Source organism: Zophobas morio, unplaced genomic scaffold (assembly GCF_036711695.1).
Source record: "Zophobas morio isolate AGI-343-1 ecotype UQ-CSIRO unplaced genomic scaffold, CSIRO_AGI_Zmor_V1 ptg000006l, whole genome shotgun sequence".
In the NCBI taxonomy this organism is placed as follows: Eukaryota; Metazoa; Arthropoda; class Insecta; order Coleoptera; family Tenebrionidae; genus Zophobas; species Zophobas morio.
In genome coordinates, this window is record NW_026972111.1 from 9,515,726 (window position 1) to 9,534,980 (window position 19,255).

Sequence of the window (19,255 nt, forward strand, 5' to 3'; positions counted from 1 at the left end):
ACATCCGATCCACAAACCCCTTGATTCTTTCGGACAAGAAACCTAAAAGCATAGACAAGCGTTGTAAATCGTCACCATTATACTCCTGAGCAGTTTATTAGGGGGCAAAGACTATTAACAAGAATATTTTGTTGATCAATTTTGGTAACAAAATGGTTTTTGACAAAACATTTGGGGTAAATTAACCGCGGTGCGCACACGACCAACACGCGTTTTAGTCACTCAGCCTACTGAAAAATGTCTCTACTAGACATTCTTGTGGATTGATTGACGTTACGTGACCCCCCATTGTTTGTAATCGTATTTATAAACAAAATAAAAACTAGTTATATTATTGGCAAATATAGAACCTCTTGAATATTACTTCATTAAACAAAACAAACTGTAGAAAAATATTTTACTTAATCCTAAATGATCCAATATTGTAAGGATTATATCACAATACAAATATTTTGTACACTAAAATTAACCAACGCGTAATCGTTCCTTTGTGTCTTGAGGAAAAATAGGCTGTAAATGCTTCGTGAAATTATAAGTGAAAATTCTGGGGGTAATAAATCCGCCGAAGTCCTTAGTTCCCTTATGAAAGACTCCAACTCCTCTTAACGGTACCGGTATTGCTGATACTAAAGGTTGAGCATCAAAGAACGGTACCGTCGTTTGACCAGCATCTTTGTCGTAACCAGTATTCACAAACTTTACATATTTATTCGTTGTAAACTTATCCGAAGGTAAATCAGAGCGAATAGGTATATCGACCCTATCAAGTATTAATTCTTTTGCAAATCTAAAAATAATGATTAAATATGTATTAACTCGATTTGATTTAAAATTACTTGTGTTTGCGACGAATATCAGGATCATCTTCTAAAACACTAAACGCGTTTCTAAGTTTACCTGATGTGAAATTGAATGGAGTTGCTTGAACCTGCAAATGTAGACGCGCACCGACTTTCCGAAACGCAACTCCTGTCACGATACTTCCTTCTTTAACCATAATGTCGGCTAAATCGAAATCTCTTTCCTCCCACTTAAGGGTATAGTAGTCTACATCAGGACGGTAAACGCTGTTAGTGACTTTATAATCTTCAACAGGGACCCACCGAAGGGTGTCAAGATCAATCTGTCCATACGGAAGAAGTGTGCCTTCTTGTATTTGCAAATGAATGACTTGGCGGTTTTTGACAAAGCGCAAACCAGTCACAACTCTACAAACTTAGGTTTTATAAATTCAATTTAGTATGGTTCCGCAACGTACTTATTGTCGGTTTTATTTGACTCAGTCAAACGCATGTTGATGTACCTTTCTGAAAAGAATTTTGGTCCTTCTTCACATAGACAGTAACAATAGGAGCATTTATAGACCAACCAGTTTCGGTAAGTTTCCAAGCCAGTTGTTCTAGATCTGCTGCAAGTTTTGCTTCTTCCAAAATGTCTTCCGTTTCCGAATTTGACGTAATCGTATCTTCTGTTGGTTTTAAACATGCCCTAGACACTCATAATTATTGGCAGTAGTATTAACGGAATGGACTTACTTCGGAACGACAAACCTCCATCGAGGAATCGATGTAGTGACAATTGATGATTTTTGGGCAGGTTGTTTGATGCTTACACCACTTATTATCATGACACTGATACTTTGTTGTATAAGTAAAAACGTCGCATTCCTCACTGCATCTTTCGTTTGGATCTAAATTTACTTTGTTTAAAATGATTCCGTGGAGGAAATTTGTAACCTCGATGTAAGTTTCGTCTAGAACAAAAATTAGAATAACCATATTGTTCGAAACATGTTTTGAATAAGGATGTCCGGAAACACCTACTTTAAAATAATGTAGTATAGTAACTTCAGACAAGATGTATCACCCTTAGTTATTTTTTGTAAGAATTTTAAATCGATATTCCGGTGTGTTTGTAATAATAAAACTTTCATTGCGGTACAAATATTTTCAGTATCAATATACACACGTCTAGAAACATCTATCACAACGTCCTAACAGCATTCATTTTATACCCAAAATAATATTGCATTTCTGGAAATGATAGATATACTTCATTGTGCATAAATTATTTCTAATTTGCTCGGTATGTACCACAAAAGTAGTTTCCAATAATCTTTAAATAACTTTATTCTCTTTGTCTTTTATCTACACTTTCTTCCAAGAAGTCAAACGAAACACATTGCTTATCAAATATGAACAGAAGCAGCCCCAAGAACTTTCTCCAGCCACTGTCGTCATGTGGTCGAAGAACGCGCTGTTGAGTTTTCCCCGAATTTCCGCCCAAGTGTCTGATAGTTCTTATCGTTTAAGTACGTTATCTTTGACCTAGTTACTCGTAGTTCTGCGTGTGCGCAATATTCTGCCCTCGTAGTGCTGCGGCCGACTCTGTGTTGATATGGAATTGCTACGACACATCAACAAACCACCCAATCAGATTCTCCTGTTTGGGTTGTATTCAGCCCCTAGGAGAGTCTGTCCTCTAAGGCCTTGCCCACTTTTTGACGGTGCATTCAACCTTAATTTAGCCGAGTTACGTCTCGTATAAGTTGTATCACTATCTTATCAATAGATTACCCAAGGGGCACCTCGCATTCTAAACCCTTCTCACCTTCTAAATCAGCTTAATCGGCCCTTCAAATGTCGGGGACCTGAGGTTCGTCAATATTTACAACGAGACGGAAATTGATTTACTTAACTCTTATACAACAATATACTCCTATACGTGTGGTGTACGAGACCGCTTTGAGTTTTTTCCATAACTGTCCAAATTTTCGCAAAAACATAATGAACGATACCATACCAGTTTACCATTAACGTAAGACATCCCGATCGTGGTGTAGTCGATAAGAGTACGTAATTCGGATCGGAGGTGCCGGGTTCGATTCCAAACTTTTTTACTTCTCGAACGTAGACGAAGGAAGTATTGTAATCGAGTCCGTTTCCCGTTTCCGTCTGTCTGTCCTGTCTGTCCGTCTGTCTGCCGTCCCGAATTTTTGTTAGACAAATAATCTCCGAAAGGACTGGGCCGATTGTTGTCAAATTTTGTATTTATATTAGGAAAATCATGTAGATGCTAAAACGCTAACCAAAATTTGTCTAATCATCCCCATCACCAAGGTCAATTCAAAATTGTTTTAAATTGTATCTACAGATGTAGTTTATGACTCCCTGTTGAGTTTTTACCCAAAACGTCCAGATTTTTGGAAAATAAAAATTATAAAACAACATTTTTCAGTTTAATTTTGAATCTGCCAAACTAAGTGCTTTGAAATCTTGTTTTAAATTTATGGTAAGTATAAGACATTTTTAATCAAAATATATTTGCTTATCCCCTTTAAAACATTGATGACGTCATCTCAAAATTTTGCCGGATTAATCCTATCTAAAATGTGCAAAATATGATCAGTGTGTGATTGATCACTGCATTCATGTATTTTAAATTTATTTTATTGATTCAATCAGGAACTGCAGACCCGAATCCTCTGAAATCTTGGAGATGTTTTAAAGTTATCATAAGCATGGTAAATTTTTGATCAATATGTATTTGTTATCCCCCCAAAAAAATTGATGACGTCAACGTAAAATATTGCTGAATAATCCTATTTTAATTAAATGTGCAGAATATGACGAGTCTATATTTGTGATTTATTTTCAATATATAATTAATATTTTTTAAATTTGCTTATGCATTGTGTCTCAGAAAAATTAACGACTGAGTTGTTAACAAATAAATATGGAGTTTAACACCTTTTAAATTTAACAAGTTTTTACAAGTTTAATTAAAAAATCAGTCTTATCTTAGTAAATGCTAGCCCCGTCCACCCGCCCACTATTTTCTCAGAGGGTATGGCGTTTCCCAAAATCAGTCTTATCTGACAAAGTACTAGCCCCGCCCACTCGCCCCTATTTTCTCAAAGGATGTGTCATTTGCCAAAATAGACTTATCTTAGCAAGTACTAGCAAATACTAGCCCTCTGAGAAAATAAAGGGCGTGTGGGCGGGGGTCGTACTTACTAATATAAGACTTATTTCATCAAATGACATATTCTCTGGGAAAAAGGGGAGGCGGGTGGACGGGCCTAGTATTTCTTAGGATAAAACTATTTTCCCCCTATTAATCTTGTAAAAATTCCTCAAAATATTGCTGAATATGTACTATCTTAAATGCGCAAAATATGATGATTCTACACTTGTAATTTATTTTTAATATACATTTAAGATTTTTTAAATTTGCTTATACAGAGTGTTTCAAAAGAATTAATGACTGAGTTGCTAAAAAATAAATATCCAATCAGATTTAGAAATTTAACTCGTTACTATGGAAATATGCAATTTAACACCTTTTAAATGCAACTAGTTTTCACAAATTTAATAGGGGCAAAATCAGTCTTATTTTAGCAAGTGCTAGCCCCGCCCACCGCCCCCTATTTTCTCAGAGTCATTTGTCAAAATAAGTATTACCTTTGCAAGTATTAGCCCCGCGCACCCACCCTCTATTTTCTCAAAGGGTATGGCATCTGCCAAAATTAATCTTATCTGAGAAAGTACTAACCCCGTCCACCCGTCCCTATTTTTCCAAAGGATATGCCGTTTGCCAAAATCAGTTTTATCTAAGAAAGTACTAGCCCCGCCCACCCACCCCTATTTTCTCATAGGATATGTCATTTGCCAAAATAAGACTTATCTTAACAGGTACTAGCAAGTACTACCCTCTGAGAAAATAAGGGCGCGTGGGCAGGGTTAGTACCTTCTAGCATAAGTCTTCTTTTGGGTTGGCGGGGCTTGTACTTGATAAGATAAGACTGATTTTGGCAAATAACATACATAAAGGTTATTTTTTATAATTATTCATAGAAGCGGAATTTGTTGTAGCCTTAGACCAATTTTTTAATTTAGAGGCACTTTTTCAAACTTGGGGTTTACCACTTTGCATTTAAACGCATGTTGCTTTAACAAAAAACAACGTAGGGTTCCATTTTGTTAACGACCGCAGTTCAAGGTGAAATTTTGAAATTTTCGCGGGTTTTAAAAGGTAACAACATCTTGCTATTGTGCAAAAGGCATGTAGAAATAACAAGCAAAAGTAAATCTATATATATATATATAAATCAATTGCTGTTCGTCAGCCTCGCTAAAACTCGAGAACGGCTGAACGCATTTATCTTATCTTGCTTTTGAAATGTCCGTGGAGGTCTAGGGAATGTTTAAAAGGTGAGAAAAATTCGAATAATTGCCGGTAAAACCCTAAAAACAGCACTTTTCTTCTTGACAACCAAGTGACAATCTTTTATTTCTAAAAAGACAAAAGACATCAAATGTTTCACAGCTCAGAACGTATTATATTGGAAAATAGAATTTCTGTTTTTAGTATTTTTGTTTCTCACCGTTTAAACCTTCTCTGAATTTCCATAAATATTTCAAGACCAAACTGTCAGCTAAAAGATAAAAAAATTCTAAAAATTTTGCATGGGAATCGCCACTTCGAATTAATTTGAATAGTTGGCGTTCCTGACGGACCTGTCGTCTAACTGACGTGTCATACAAAACTAATTCTTCCGTGCGATTGTGAAAAGTATATTGCATTTCAAGTCGTTCTTTGTTTTTTCATAAAAAAACGTCGTTTATTTTAAGAAAAGTCTTGGTTAAAGTGAATTTAGTTACACATTGCGAAAGTGTCTTATTAATTTTGATCTGCCATTCTATTTACCTATAGTCACTTTGTTGGTTTCGACAAAACCTCAAACTTTACCGTTATTCGAGGATTTAATTTGAAGTTTTTAATATTTTAAAATTGTCAAAACAAAATTTACAGATTTGATTGACTGTGAAAATAATTCTGTGTCGTTTTATGAAGTTCATTACAATGCCGAAAAGACGACAAGTTGACATAGGTCCACGAAGTCAATCCGCAATAAATTATTTCATGGGTAATTCGGATATGGATGTTGATCAGCGTTGTGCTCATAATCAACATAATCAAACATTGAAGCGAGACATTGGGTGGTATGAATAAAACTGAATAGATACTCATATTCGAAGTACGAAGTACCTACTTCATTATTACTCTTATATACCTGAGCATCTACTCTATGTACTGATTACCTACTTGAAAACATTGCATCTCCCCGGACACAAATTGAACATCTACATATGCGTTTTGTGAGCATTTAATCTAAAAATGAGCATCGGCGTGGCAAATGACTGAGCTGTCTGTAAAGCAGCTTAGAAAACGAGTAGGATCGTTGTAAGAGTGAATTTTGACTAAACATGGATACTTTCATGAACGTGGAACGTCGTCAAAAGGTGCATTCAGTTTGAAAAACACATTAGGAGCGGGAATATCGAAACTTTTTCAGGTAATTGACTTTTATTTATGCATAAATTGTGCAGTGCGTTTTTTCTAACAGAGAGATTCCCATCTCAAGGTGCCTACCCCATACTAACTTATATTTTGGTGACTCGAGTTTTGCCTTGATGGACACTGTCACTGTTTTCCTTTTTTGTTATATCGAGATGCTACTTGAGCATCATTTGTTACGTACTGAAGAATTAGCATTATATAGACAAACTAGAAATATTTTGATTTGATATTCGAATAGATACTTCGTATTTCGAGTATGAGCATCTACTAAGTTTTATTTATATCAACCATTGTCAAAAAATTGATCGACCGTTGTTTCCACAGAACTTCCTTCGCACCAAAAGTATAATGAAACACATTCAGCATTTTCAAGTTGAGTCTTTTCTTCACACAATTTTGTGATGACCTAATCAACATTTACGATCAACACGTATACCACCTTGGATTGGTGCAGTGTAATACTAAAAATAACTGTATTGTATTCCCAAAATTATCTGCGAAAATCGAGTAAGCCGTTCCATCAATTTTTTGGGGGGAGTAAATAACTATTCTTAACAATTTACCATGCTTACAATAATTTTAAAACGTCTGCAAGATCTCAAAGTATTCATTTCTGCAACTTGAGTTATTCTCTAAAATAAATTGACTGATCCGTACATTTTTTTGAGTCACTGTAAAAGCAAATCTAAAAAATATGAATGCAATAATAAATTACGAAAATATACTGATGATATTTTGCACATTTTAGATAGGATTTATTCGGCAAAGTCTTGAGATGACGTCATCAAGTTTTTGGGCTTGATAATCAGATATATTTTGATTAAAAACCTACCATGTCAAACACTAACTTCAAAACGTCTGCAATATTTCAAAATTCAGTTTTGCAATTCTTGATTCAATCAATAAAATAAATTGACTCGGTGATTAATTTTTTTGAGATACCCCCTATAAGCAAAACTAAAAAATATTAATGGAATGATAAATCACAAGTATAGTCTCATCCTATTTTGGACATTTTAGATAGGATTCATTTGTCAAAATTTTGGGCTGATGCCATCAATTTTTTGGAGGGAATAAGTGAATATATTTTGAATAAAAATTTATTATGCTTATCATATGTTTAAAACATCTGCAAGATTTCAACGCATTCGGTTTTGCAGATTCAAAATTAAATTGTAGGTGAAACGAAGTTCACAGGGTCAGCTAGTAATAAATAAATAAATCGCTCCAGCTAAAAAGGGTGCTTTAATGTGACTCCAAAACACAAATTTAGAAAAAATATTTACTAAAGTTAATTCATATATTCATATTCATGTATGGTTACCACGATTTCAAACCGATTCATTAGAGCTTTTCAAATACAGTGAGAGTAATACAAAACATAATGAAATGCAACAATTTTGGTTAATGCTTCAAATGAAAATCTAGACTTGGATATTTTGACTTTAGTAAAACCCGTTATCTGTTTTATTTCCATCAAAAGTGTTAGAGAAACCCGTTTTGAATATAATTAATTTGTCAGCTTTATTAAGAACTAACCATTTTCTTTTGCATCGGTAAATTTTTTTAAAGTTTGATATCATGTGTGAAACAAACTCTCAGTAATGAGGTGCTATTTAAAATCTTGTTTGTCTTACTTTTGACATTTCATGTCACTGCACGTTACTATTATTGTGTTCGTTTAATTTCAGAAACATAATTAAGTTACTCATTTAAATCGGTCAAGAAAATGCCTTATTCGTTAACGGTTTTAGCAATTAAGCGTAAGTAATTAAAAAAATAGAAGTATATTCTTAAAACACAAATCATATTGAAGTTCAGATTATATTTTTGCATTAACTTTTTATTATTATTTTTTTTTGATTACGTTATCATATTTCTGGAAAAGATGAGTAGATAATTTTTTATTGGTGTTTCGTAATTACAACTCAAGCTTTTTGTATCTCACCTAACTATCCGTGGATGTGTTATCTAGGTTCTAATAGTTTTAACACAATTAAAAAATTTCATTTTACAGATTTTTACGATAACCAGTATGTGCAAGATTAAAAACATAGATAGAATATGAAACACAAACAAAGGAGTATTTTGCAATATAAATTTCAAGCACGATTTACTTATCAAAATTTTAAATAACACCTCCAAATTATCAGTGGCGTTAAACAGACAGAAATTTTGTTTTGTGTTTTATATGACAGTCGATAACAGACAGAACAAACGGAAACGGGAAACAGATATTTTGTGTTATGTAAATGTGAAATGACGCTGGGCTTTCTTCAAAGTGACGCTATTTTTACTTAACGCTCGAGAAATAATCTATTAAGTAGTATACTGTTACGATTGACGCTGCGAATAATAAATCGGGCGTTGGTGAAACTCAAATATTTATTTCTTTAGCTCGAATTACAACACTATCTATTGCAACGAATATGTACAGAAATTAATCCGGCGCTCTTGACTGTCTTCACTGACTGAATGAATCCATTACCTACGGTCGCCTCTATTTAAACCCATAGTCTCTGATCGAGATCCTTCACGAACATCCATCGCGACTCCGCTTCGAGACTCCCCTGGACGCCGCTTCGAGACGCTCCAGACCTGTCTTTATGCGCCCGCCTCTCGGCCGTCAACAGCGATGATTCACCCATCAGCGCCGTGCGTACGTCCAGAAGGCTCTCGACCGCCATAGGCGTCGTACTGGGGCGGCGTAAGGGTGTATTTCGTAACACTGCCCCCCTCTTCAAATCCGATCGTCCCGATCGGAAGCGTCTTCGTTGTTTCCTTCGTACCGTTTTAGTCGATCGAGATGAACGATCTTCATCTTCGTCTTTGGTCCACGTTGGATCCGATAAACTACGTCATTTATTCTAGTGACGATAGTGTATGGACCTTCCCAGTCAGGAGCCAGTTTTGGGCAACGTCCCTTCTTCCGTCGGGGGTTATACAGCCACACTAAGTCATCTTCCTGGAATCCGCCACAGTTGGCCTTCACATCATAACGGGTCTTCATTCGGTCACTGGCAATCTTGATCCGGCCCCTCACTAGTTCATGCACGTTGACCAACTTCTCTTTCAGTTCGTCCACGTAGTCACGTACTTCCATTGGTTCTTCGGATGGCAATCCAAAGACTAGGTCACAGGGCAGCCGCAGTTCCTTCCCAAATACAACGTGAGCAGGTGTTTGGCCCGTGGTGTCGTGGATAGCTGCGCGGTAGGCCAGCAGGAATAGTGGAAGGTGCTGGTCCCAATCCCTTTGGTGCTCTTCTACCACTTTCGAAAGGTGTTGCTCCATAGTCCGATTGAACCTTTCCACCATGCCGTCGGACTGTGGGTGTAGTGGCGTTGTCCTTGTCTTACGTATTCCCAGTAGCTGCATCACTCTTTGGAAGACGTTGGATTCGAAATTGCGTCCCTGGTCTGAGTGAAGTTCCAAGGGGACGCCAAACCTACTGATCCAATTGTCAACCAGTACTTTCGCGACCGTGACGGCTTCCTGATTTGGAATGGCATAGGCATCTGGCCACTTGCTGAAGTAGTCGCTAGCCACCAGGATAAACTTGTTGCCGTCGTTTGTTACAGGGAACGGACCAGCCACATCGATGGCGATTCTTTCTAAAGGTGCCCCAACATTATATTTCTTCATCTTTCCCCTCGCCCTGGTATGAGAACCTTGGCTGGCCGCACACGTCGTACACTTGCGACACCAACTTTCGACGTCGTCACGATAGCCTACCCAATAAAACCTCTCCCGGATTTTCGACAAAGTCTTGTTCACTCCGAAGTGGGCTCCAGATGTTCCGGCATGAACTTCCTCTAAGACCTTGGAAACCTTTACCTTGGGGAGTACCAGCATCGTCTTAGAGGTACGCCCATCAGGACTCTCCCACTTCCGCTTCAAGAGCCCATTTTCCATGACCAAGGAATCCCATTGGGCCCATAACGCCTTCAAACTGGGAGATTGGTCGGACAATTCTGCCCAGCCGGGTCGTTCGACTCCTTCCTCCTTCCACTTTAATATTGGCCCGATTATGTCGTCTGCTTCTTGTTCACGCTTTAGGCGCGCCGTTGTCCATTCTTCATCTTGCTCAAAAAGCGTTCGACGAACGGGCAGGTTCCCTTCTTCGGCGTCGATTCTGTCGCAGTGCTTGCACTCTCCACACGGACGTCTTGACAAAGCGTCAGCGTTGTTGTGAAGTCGACCCGCTCGGTGTTTGATCCTAAAGTGGTACTGCTGTAGTCTTTCCAGCCAACGCGCTACTTGGCCCTCGGGATTCTTTATCCGCAGTAGCCACGAAAGGGCAGCGTGGTCGGTCCTGATCAGAAACTCCTGTCCGTATAGATACTTGTGGAAGTGGTTGACGGCTTTGACAATGGCTAGCAGTTCCTTCCTTGTGGCACAGTAATTTCTCTCTGGTTTGGAATGTAATTTGCTAAAATATTCGATAACCCTTTCCTTCCCATCTTGTATCTGCGACAATACGGCCCCAACTCCCGAGTTACTCGCATCGGTATCGAGGACGAACATTCCTTTGTCCCTGGGGTAAGCCAAAATGGGGCTGGTGCACAAAGCCGTCTTCAGTCTCTTAAAGGCCATCTCACATGTACTGCTCCACTTGAAAGTCGCCTTCTGCTCCGTCAGTTGGTGTAACGGTGCTGCGATGTCGGCATACCCTTCTACAAATCGTCGGTAATATGTGTAGAGTCCCAAGAAGCTTCGTAGTTCATGCTTGTCTCTTGGTATGGGCCAATCCCGGATAGCAAGAACTTTCGTCGGGTTGGTTTCTATTCCTTTCTCCGACACGATATGGCCCAGGAATTCGACTCTTTTCTGGAAGAGCGAGCATTTCTTGGGATTTAGTTTCAAACGAGCCTTCTCCATTCGTTCTAGCACCTCCTCGAGATTCTTCAGATGGTCGTCAAACGTTTTGCCCATAATCATGACGTCGTCGAGGTATACCAGACAGGTCTTCCATGTCAATCCTTTCAGCACCATCTCCATCAGCCGCTCGAATGTTGCTGGCGCATTACATAATCCGAAGGGCATAACGGTGAAGTGATAGAGGCCACTTCCGGTGGAGAACGCAGTCTTTTCTTTGTCGTCCGGGTGCAAGCCTACTTGCCAGTAGCCACTCTTCAAGTCCAAGGTCGAAAACCACGCCGAGCCGGATAGGGTCGTCAAGGTATCGTCTATTCGAGGAAGGGGGTAACTGTCTTTCTTCGTGACGTCGTTCAGTTTCCTGTAATCGACGCAAAATCGGGTAGTCCCGTCCTTCTTGGTAACCAAGACTACTGGAGATGACCACGCGCTGTTGGATTCTTCAATTACCCCATCTCTCAACATGTTGTCCACGAGTCTTGTAGCTTCTTCTTGTTTGGCTAGGGGTAGTCTTCGAGGAGCCTGACGGATCGGTTGCGTGTCACCAGTGTTTATTCGGTGTTCTACGATGTTGGTCTTCCCGAATGGTTCCTCCTCTGAGGCGAAGACATTACGGTGCCTACGAATGAGTCCTTTGGCCAGTTTTCTCTCACGAGCAGACAGCTGGTCCCAGTTGACCTCCAAGCCTTTGGTATCCCCTTCCTTAGACTCATTCTCAACGTCTTCTTCCTCGCAGTTCAATACTCGGGCGACTGGCTCACACATTCCGATAATCTCCCCTTTTCTAATATTGACTGCATTGGGAAACACGTTTGCCACACGTAAGGGTATGTCACGATCGGTTTTGATTAGGGTGCTCGCGATCAGGAGCTTGTGGGTCGAGTCACTTGCCGGCTGCACCATCCCCAAACTGTATCCGGGGTTTGTCTCTACTTTGGCGGGAACGATGACTTCTGCATTACCATCTACCTTCGTTGTCTGACAGACCACTAGTCTGACCGTTGCAGCTTCCACATTCGGACGTCCCAGCACAAATTCTTCGGCTCCAAAACGCAGAATTTTCTGTTCTGGATCGATCATTAAACCATACCGGCTGATTAGGTCCATTCCCAGAATGAAATCGTCAGCGATTTCCGCCACCAGAACTTCATGCCTTATTCGGAGTCGACCGAGTTCTACATTCACCACCGCTGTACCCAGAACCGGTGTTGTTTCTCCCGTGACCGTCTTCACATTCGTGGCGGTACATACTGATTTAATCTGACAATTTTGTAACCTGGATCTGCGTGCAAGGGACACTTCGGCTCCTGTGTCGATGATGATCTTCGATTCCCGTCCATTGATTTTTCCGCTGATTGTCGGACTATCGACGCTCCCCGCGATACTTCTAACCATTACAGTTGTTGGGGCTTCTCTTTTAGCAGCCAGTACGCGCCCCGAGGTACCGACTGCCTTTAGTTTTCCTGCTCCTGATGTAGACGAGGTCGCGGCTGCGATCTCCTCATCGGCCCTGGCGATCTAACACGGCAATCCCTCCTAATATGCCCTTGACGCCCACACCTGTAACATTCTAGGCGCCCTCCATGTTGTCTAGAACTGCCCGTCTTGATTTCGGCAATTATTTCGCGGGCGAGTTTCTCAAAGTTCTCGCTCATTTTGTCGAGACTCTCTTGAATAGGGTTTACTTCGCCCTCAACCCCAATGCCTCGTATCTTAACGTTGGAACGAGGTGAGCTGTTGTATGCGGCGTCCACTTCTAACGCTCGAATCAGCGCCTCGGATGGTTTCTTGAACCCGGAGATTTGCAGGACTCTTCTTACCTCACTATCTCTTACGCCGTTTACGAAGGTTTCTGCTGCCAGTCTGTCTTGGAAGTCTTGCGGAGCTTCAGGATAGGCGAGGTGTACCAAGCGTTTAACATCAGCCGCAAACTCCTGAAGAGATTCACTACTCTTCTGAATCCTAGATTTAAGCTGCGCTACGAAAACTTGCCGGAGGTGTTCATCTCCAAATCTGAGTTCAAGGGCGGTCGTCAAGGCGGTATAGTCCTTCTGGTTCTCTTCTGATAATGTCTGTAGAATCTCCAGGGCCGCACCTCGTAGTGCTACTACCAAAGCGGTCGCTTTCTGTTGGTCATTCCAGCTATTCGACAAGGCCGCAGCTTCAAATTGCTTCTTATAAGTAGTCCACGACGTCTGCCCATCGAAAATAGGGGGTTGAACTCTCACCGGACTGAATTCTGCAGGGGTCGTAATTGTAGGTCGTGGTGTTTGCAACCTTTCTTCGAGCTCCTTGATCTTGTTTTCCATTTCATTTCTCACCTCGTCCACTTCATTTCGCATGACTTGGAGGATTTCACTTCGGCTGTTCAAAAGTGTAGTTTGCATAGCTTTTAGATTTTCTTCCATTATTCTTCGATCTTCTTTTCTACTTTCTTCCATTATTCTTTGATTTTCTTCCATTATTCTTCGATTGTCTTCCATTATTCTGCGATCTTCTTTTCTACTTTCTTCCATTATTCTTTGATTTTCTTCCATTATTCTGCGATCTTCTTTTCTATTTTCTTCCATTATTCTTTGATTTTCTTCCATTATCCTGCGATCTTCTTTTCTATTTTCTTCCATTATTCTTTGATTTTCGCTCAACATTTTCATCATTTTGGTCAGTTGTTCCTCCATGTTGGCTGTTTGCGCTCTTGTGGTAGTCGGCATAAAATTTTCTTCTAGAAACTTCTAGAGTCTTGACGGACGTCGCGCGAGAGAATTTTCTCGAAAGTTCACTTTGTTCCGGTCTCCCCTAGTAGCACCAACACAAATTCGAATCCCGATTTATTTCACAATTAATCCCACTTCTGACACCAGTGTTACGATTGACGCTGCGAATAATAAATCGGGCGTTGGTGAAACTCAAATATTTATTTCTTTAGCTCGAATTACAACACTATCTATTGCAACGAATATGTACAGAAATTAATCCGGCGCTCTTGACTGTCTTCACTGACTGAATGAATCCATTACCTACGGTCGCCTCTATTTAAACCCATAGTCTCTGATCGAGATCCTTCACGAACATCCATCGCGACTCCGCTTCGAGACACCCCTGGACGCCGCTTCGAGACGCTCCAGACCTGTCTTTATGCGCCCGCCTCTCGGCCGTCAACAGCGATGATTCACCCATCAGCGCCGTGCGTACGTCCAGAAGGCTCTCGACCGCCATAGGCGTCGTACTGGGGCGGCGTAAGGGTGTATTTCGTAACAATACTATGACGAAGGTCTAATTTAAAGTTTTTTTATGCACACAATTTTCAGTTTTCTTTTATATCTGTAATTTATTAATGTATCCATAATTTTGATAAACATTTTTGGCTCACGATTCAGAGGACGTGGGAAGTCTGTCCAAACTTTATACAGGATGTTTAAAAAATTTGTCTAAAGAGTTTAGACTGTACTTCCCTCGCTGTCGGAAACGTGATGACTCCTTGTCTATTATGTTTTTTTCGCAGTAGATTTCATTATTTTTTTTGAGTCACCCGGTATATGCAAATTCAAAAAATATGAATGGAATGATAAATTACAAGTACAGACTCATCATATTTTGTATATGTATTCTAGATAGGATTTATTCGGCAAACTTTTGAACTGACGTCATCAGTTTTTTGTAGAAGATAACCAAATATATTTTGACTAAAAATTTATTATGCTCTTTATAACCTTAAAACATTTGCAAGATTTCAAAACATTCGGTTCTGGAGTTCCTGATTAAATCAATAAAATACATTTACCCATTCATTAATTTTTTTTGGTCACCCTGTATATGCAAATCCAAAAACTATGAATGGAATGATAAATCACAAGAAAAGACTCATCATATTTTATACATTTTAGATAGGATTTATTTAGCAAAATTTTGTGGTGACGTCATAAATTTTTTAGGGGGGATGAGCAAATACATTTTGAACAAAAACTTACCATGCTTATGATAACTTTAAAACACCTTCAAGATTTCAAAGCATTCGGTTTTGCAGTTCCTGAGTAAATCAATAAAATAAATTTACGCATTCATTAATTTTTTTGAGTCACCCTGTATATGCAAATCCAAAAAATATTAATGGAGCACAGACTCATCATATTTTGTACATTTTACATAGGATTTATTTGGCAAATTTTTGAGCTGACGTCATCAAGTTTTTGGAGGTGATAATCAAATATATTTTGAGTAAAGATTTATGATGCTCTTTATAGCCTTAAAACATCTGCAACATTTCAAAACATTCGGATTAGCAGATTCAAAATTAAATTGCAAAATGTTGTTTTATAATTTTGATTTTTTTTTCCAAAAATCTGGACGTTTCGGGTAAAATATAATATAGTCGTAAACTACATGTTTAGGACTATATTATTTTATACAATTTAAAACCCATTTACTATGTACAATTTTGAAGTGACGTCATCACATTAGTGGTGGGGATGATTAGACAAATTTTGGTTAGCGTTTTACCATCTATATGATATTCCTAATATAAGTACAAAATTTCACAACAATCGGCCCAGTACTTTCGGAGATTATTATCTGTCTAATAAAAATCCGGGACGGCAGACAGAGGGACAGACGGACGGACAGACGGACGGACAGACGGACAGACGGACAGACGGACAGACGGACAGACAGACGGAAATGGGAGACCTATTTCTTCGTCTTCTAGGGGTCATGAAATATCGGGAAAACTTAAACGTAGAGAGTCGGCCGACGGACTTGATTACAATACTTCCTTTGCTTACACTCGGGAAGTAAAAAGCAATATTTTATCAGTGTTAATAATAATAATAATAATAATATATATTTCGCCTCATATTGTACAGAACAGGAGGACATGTCAATTAATTACAATATGTACATACTTAATTATTCAATATAAAATATAAAATGTAACCAAAAAGGAGGAGCCAACTATAGTAAACCGAACCCTAACAGAGCATGCATTTTAAAATCACACACAATTTTTACAAACATTAGTAATGTATATATTAACAATTTTTCTTAGACATTAATTGTTGCCAGCTTAGCTACTAAAAATTCATCTACCGTGTAGAAACAGTTGCCCTCTAATATATTCCGGACGGTTGACTTGAATAGAGGAAGAGGCTTTTCTTTCATCTTTTTAGGGAGAGCGTTAAACAGAATAGCACTAGTGTATTGCGCTGATTGTTGTGCTTTTTTAATACGGTGATATGGGATTACGAAGTTATCTTTATTTCTAGTGTCATAACTATGATAATTAAGATTCCTTTTAAATTTGGTCTCATTAATTTTTGCGAAAACGACAGACTCTAAGATAAATAAACATGCCAAGGGTAGTAACTTCAGTTTCTTAAACAACTCACGGCATGATTGAAATTTTGATTTCTTTAGCAAGGCTCGAACAGCTTTCTTTTGAATCAAAAAAATTCTGACTGCACTCGTAGAGTTTCCCCATACGAGAATGGAGTAACGCAAGAGACTCTCGAAGTTACCTCTGTAGAAAACTAAAGCGGTTTCGAGATCACAGTAGTCTAAAAGTTTCCGTATTTGATACACAACTGAAGATAGTCTGCCTGCTAAATAATCTATATGTCCGGTCCATAGGAGACGATTATCAATTACTACTCCAAGAGACTTTATTTTGTTAAGTTCGCCAATTAAATTGTCTATTTTCAATGAGAAAGTTAATGATGTTGTCTTTTCTGCATTCATAACTAGCCTATTGTCGTCAAACCACTGTTTTGCTGAGCACATACTGTTTTTTTGCATAAGTTTTAGGTTATCCATACCACTTGCGCAGTTTACCAAAGTGGTATCATCGGCAAATAATATATGACTTTGCGCTGTAATCCCCATAGGCAAATCGTTTATAAACATTATAAAAAACAAGGGCCCTAAGACAGACCCCTGCGGTACACCACACTCTATTTTAGCCAACTGTGATTTCTCCTTTTTTTTTCTACACACTGATATCGGCTTGTGAAGTAGGATTTAATTAAGTCATGAGGCAACTCCCGAATGCCGTAGAACTCCAATTTTTTTAATACCAACTGATGATCTATGCTATCAAAAGCCTTGCTAAGATCTAGAAAAGAAGCACATGCTAATTTCTTTTCGTCCAGTGCAGTTAAAATTTCGCTTTCCAATTTTAACAATGCCATTGTTGTTGAACACCCTTTTCTGAAGCCAAATTGGCTGTCTACAAGTAAGTTGTGGTTGTCAAAAAATGATGCAAGTCGCCTATAAAGCAATATTTCAAAAATTTTAGAAAGCGCCGGCAATACAGAAACTGGACGATAGTTTAGACAATTATTAATGTCACCCTTTTTATATATAGATCTATTATCAGTGTTGCACTGTATGTGTCACAATTGAAATTTTTACCCCCACTATAAAGTTCATTCTAACATAGTAGTGTGTGCAATATTTACCTTTTACATGTTTTTTCGGGTCACACCTCCACAGTTCCGATGAAGCTGTTTCCATGTGAGGTTTAATAGTTACCACTAAATTGTTGGTTCTTGTTTGAAATTCTTCGTTAAGATCCTCTAACTCTTTATTAAAATCACCTATTAAAATTAGTTTATTAATTTTACAAGATAAATCGAAAAGTATGAAGATGATAGGACGTAAATCTTACCAATTTTGTGTATTTTTTTGATCATGTAAGATGTATATGTAACGATGTAACTTTTCAGATTCATCATGAGTAGTTCATTCATAAAACTGTGTATTATCTGGGCAACAGATTGTTTTTCTGTGCAAAAAAGATCGTCGTCTGTGCGCTAGAGACAAATATTTGTCTTTATATGGTTTAGATGGCATTGAACGAACTTACGTCAAAACGGTTCAAAAAATGATGAAAGAAATTAGGAGCTATTACTTGTTGATATACCGCTTCCATTAAAAACGGGACCGAGCTAGGATTACCAGATACTACTCCTTCAGCAAAATTAATCAAAGTTGAATTTTCATATTTCTCCATATCTCTGATATATTTTTCCATAGTCCCGTAATATGTATTCAGGTAGATTTGCTTACTGCGGATATCATGTAACACTAACTCTAACTGAATTGCTTTCCGTAAATTTTTTAACATCCGTGAAATGACATCAATTTTTTCGTCTAAAAAATTTACTGAGCAAAACGTGACAAAATAAGTTTCTTACCTACCAATTTGATTAATTCGCTGACTGATTTCTCCAATCTGGACTGTGATGGTATCCAAACGCGAAAATAAAAGTTTTTCCTTTTTAGTGTCAATATCAACTATGTCAGTAAGATCGCTTACTGTCAGAAACGTATCGAATAAAGTCTTTGTAAGTTCAGTTATCGTTGCACTGAGATCGAAAACGGTTAACGAGGAAACAGGCTCCACAAAAGGTAGGAATGCGATAACCAAGAAAAGCAAGACAGCACGACCCATTTTTGCACTTTAAATTTGAAAACTGTGCTTGATAATGAACTGTAGTAAGAGGATTATTTATAAAAACAGTTAGTTATCTAGATGTGTAACTCGAGATTAGTTATCTTTGCAAGGCAATAAGCGTGCTGACAACCGTGTGTCTTTTGTGATCGGACAAGCCTGGGATTGCGAATTTTTTTGTAGAAATATTATCTTCGATGCACTTATTTATTGTAGACTGTTGATTCATTGATATATTTTTTTATCATTTCGGTCTTAAAGTGTTTGTTTTATTTTGAAATCCTGTGTACCTACATGTTTTAATACATAAATGTTTCATTTGAAAATAATAAAAGATCATTAAGCGATTACATTATCTGATATGATATTTAGACTGTCACCATAATTTTGGCAAGGATATATGATAAAGTAAAAAAATATAGGTGCAGTATAAACATTAAAACTGGAACTTTTTCTACGATACAACTCTATTCTTGTTAGTAGTACTGACACTACTTGATTTTGACGAAAGGGAAAACTGGGACTGATCGTATAGTTTCCTCAGACGAAAGGGTAAGCATTTCATATCATAT

General features: G+C 38.3%; 1 protein-coding gene across 1 annotated transcript; it reads right to left on the reverse strand.

Annotated features, from left to right (window-relative positions):
- Window positions 1-383: 383 nt before the first annotated feature.
- On the reverse strand, window positions 384-18,760 carry LOC135123542 (uncharacterized). The gene is made up of 8 exons (XM_064048306.1): window positions 18,431-18,760; window positions 18,096-18,382; window positions 17,898-18,042; window positions 17,689-17,826; window positions 1,536-1,753; window positions 1,259-1,488; window positions 837-1,208; window positions 384-787 (listed from the first exon to the last, which is right to left on the reverse strand). Exons 1-8 carry the CDS (start codon window positions 18,681-18,683, stop codon window positions 466-468), a joined length of 1,965 nt encoding a protein of 654 aa, XP_063904376.1. The 5' UTR covers window positions 18,684-18,760; the 3' UTR covers window positions 384-465.
- Between the last annotated feature and the right edge of the window lie 495 nt (window positions 18,761-19,255).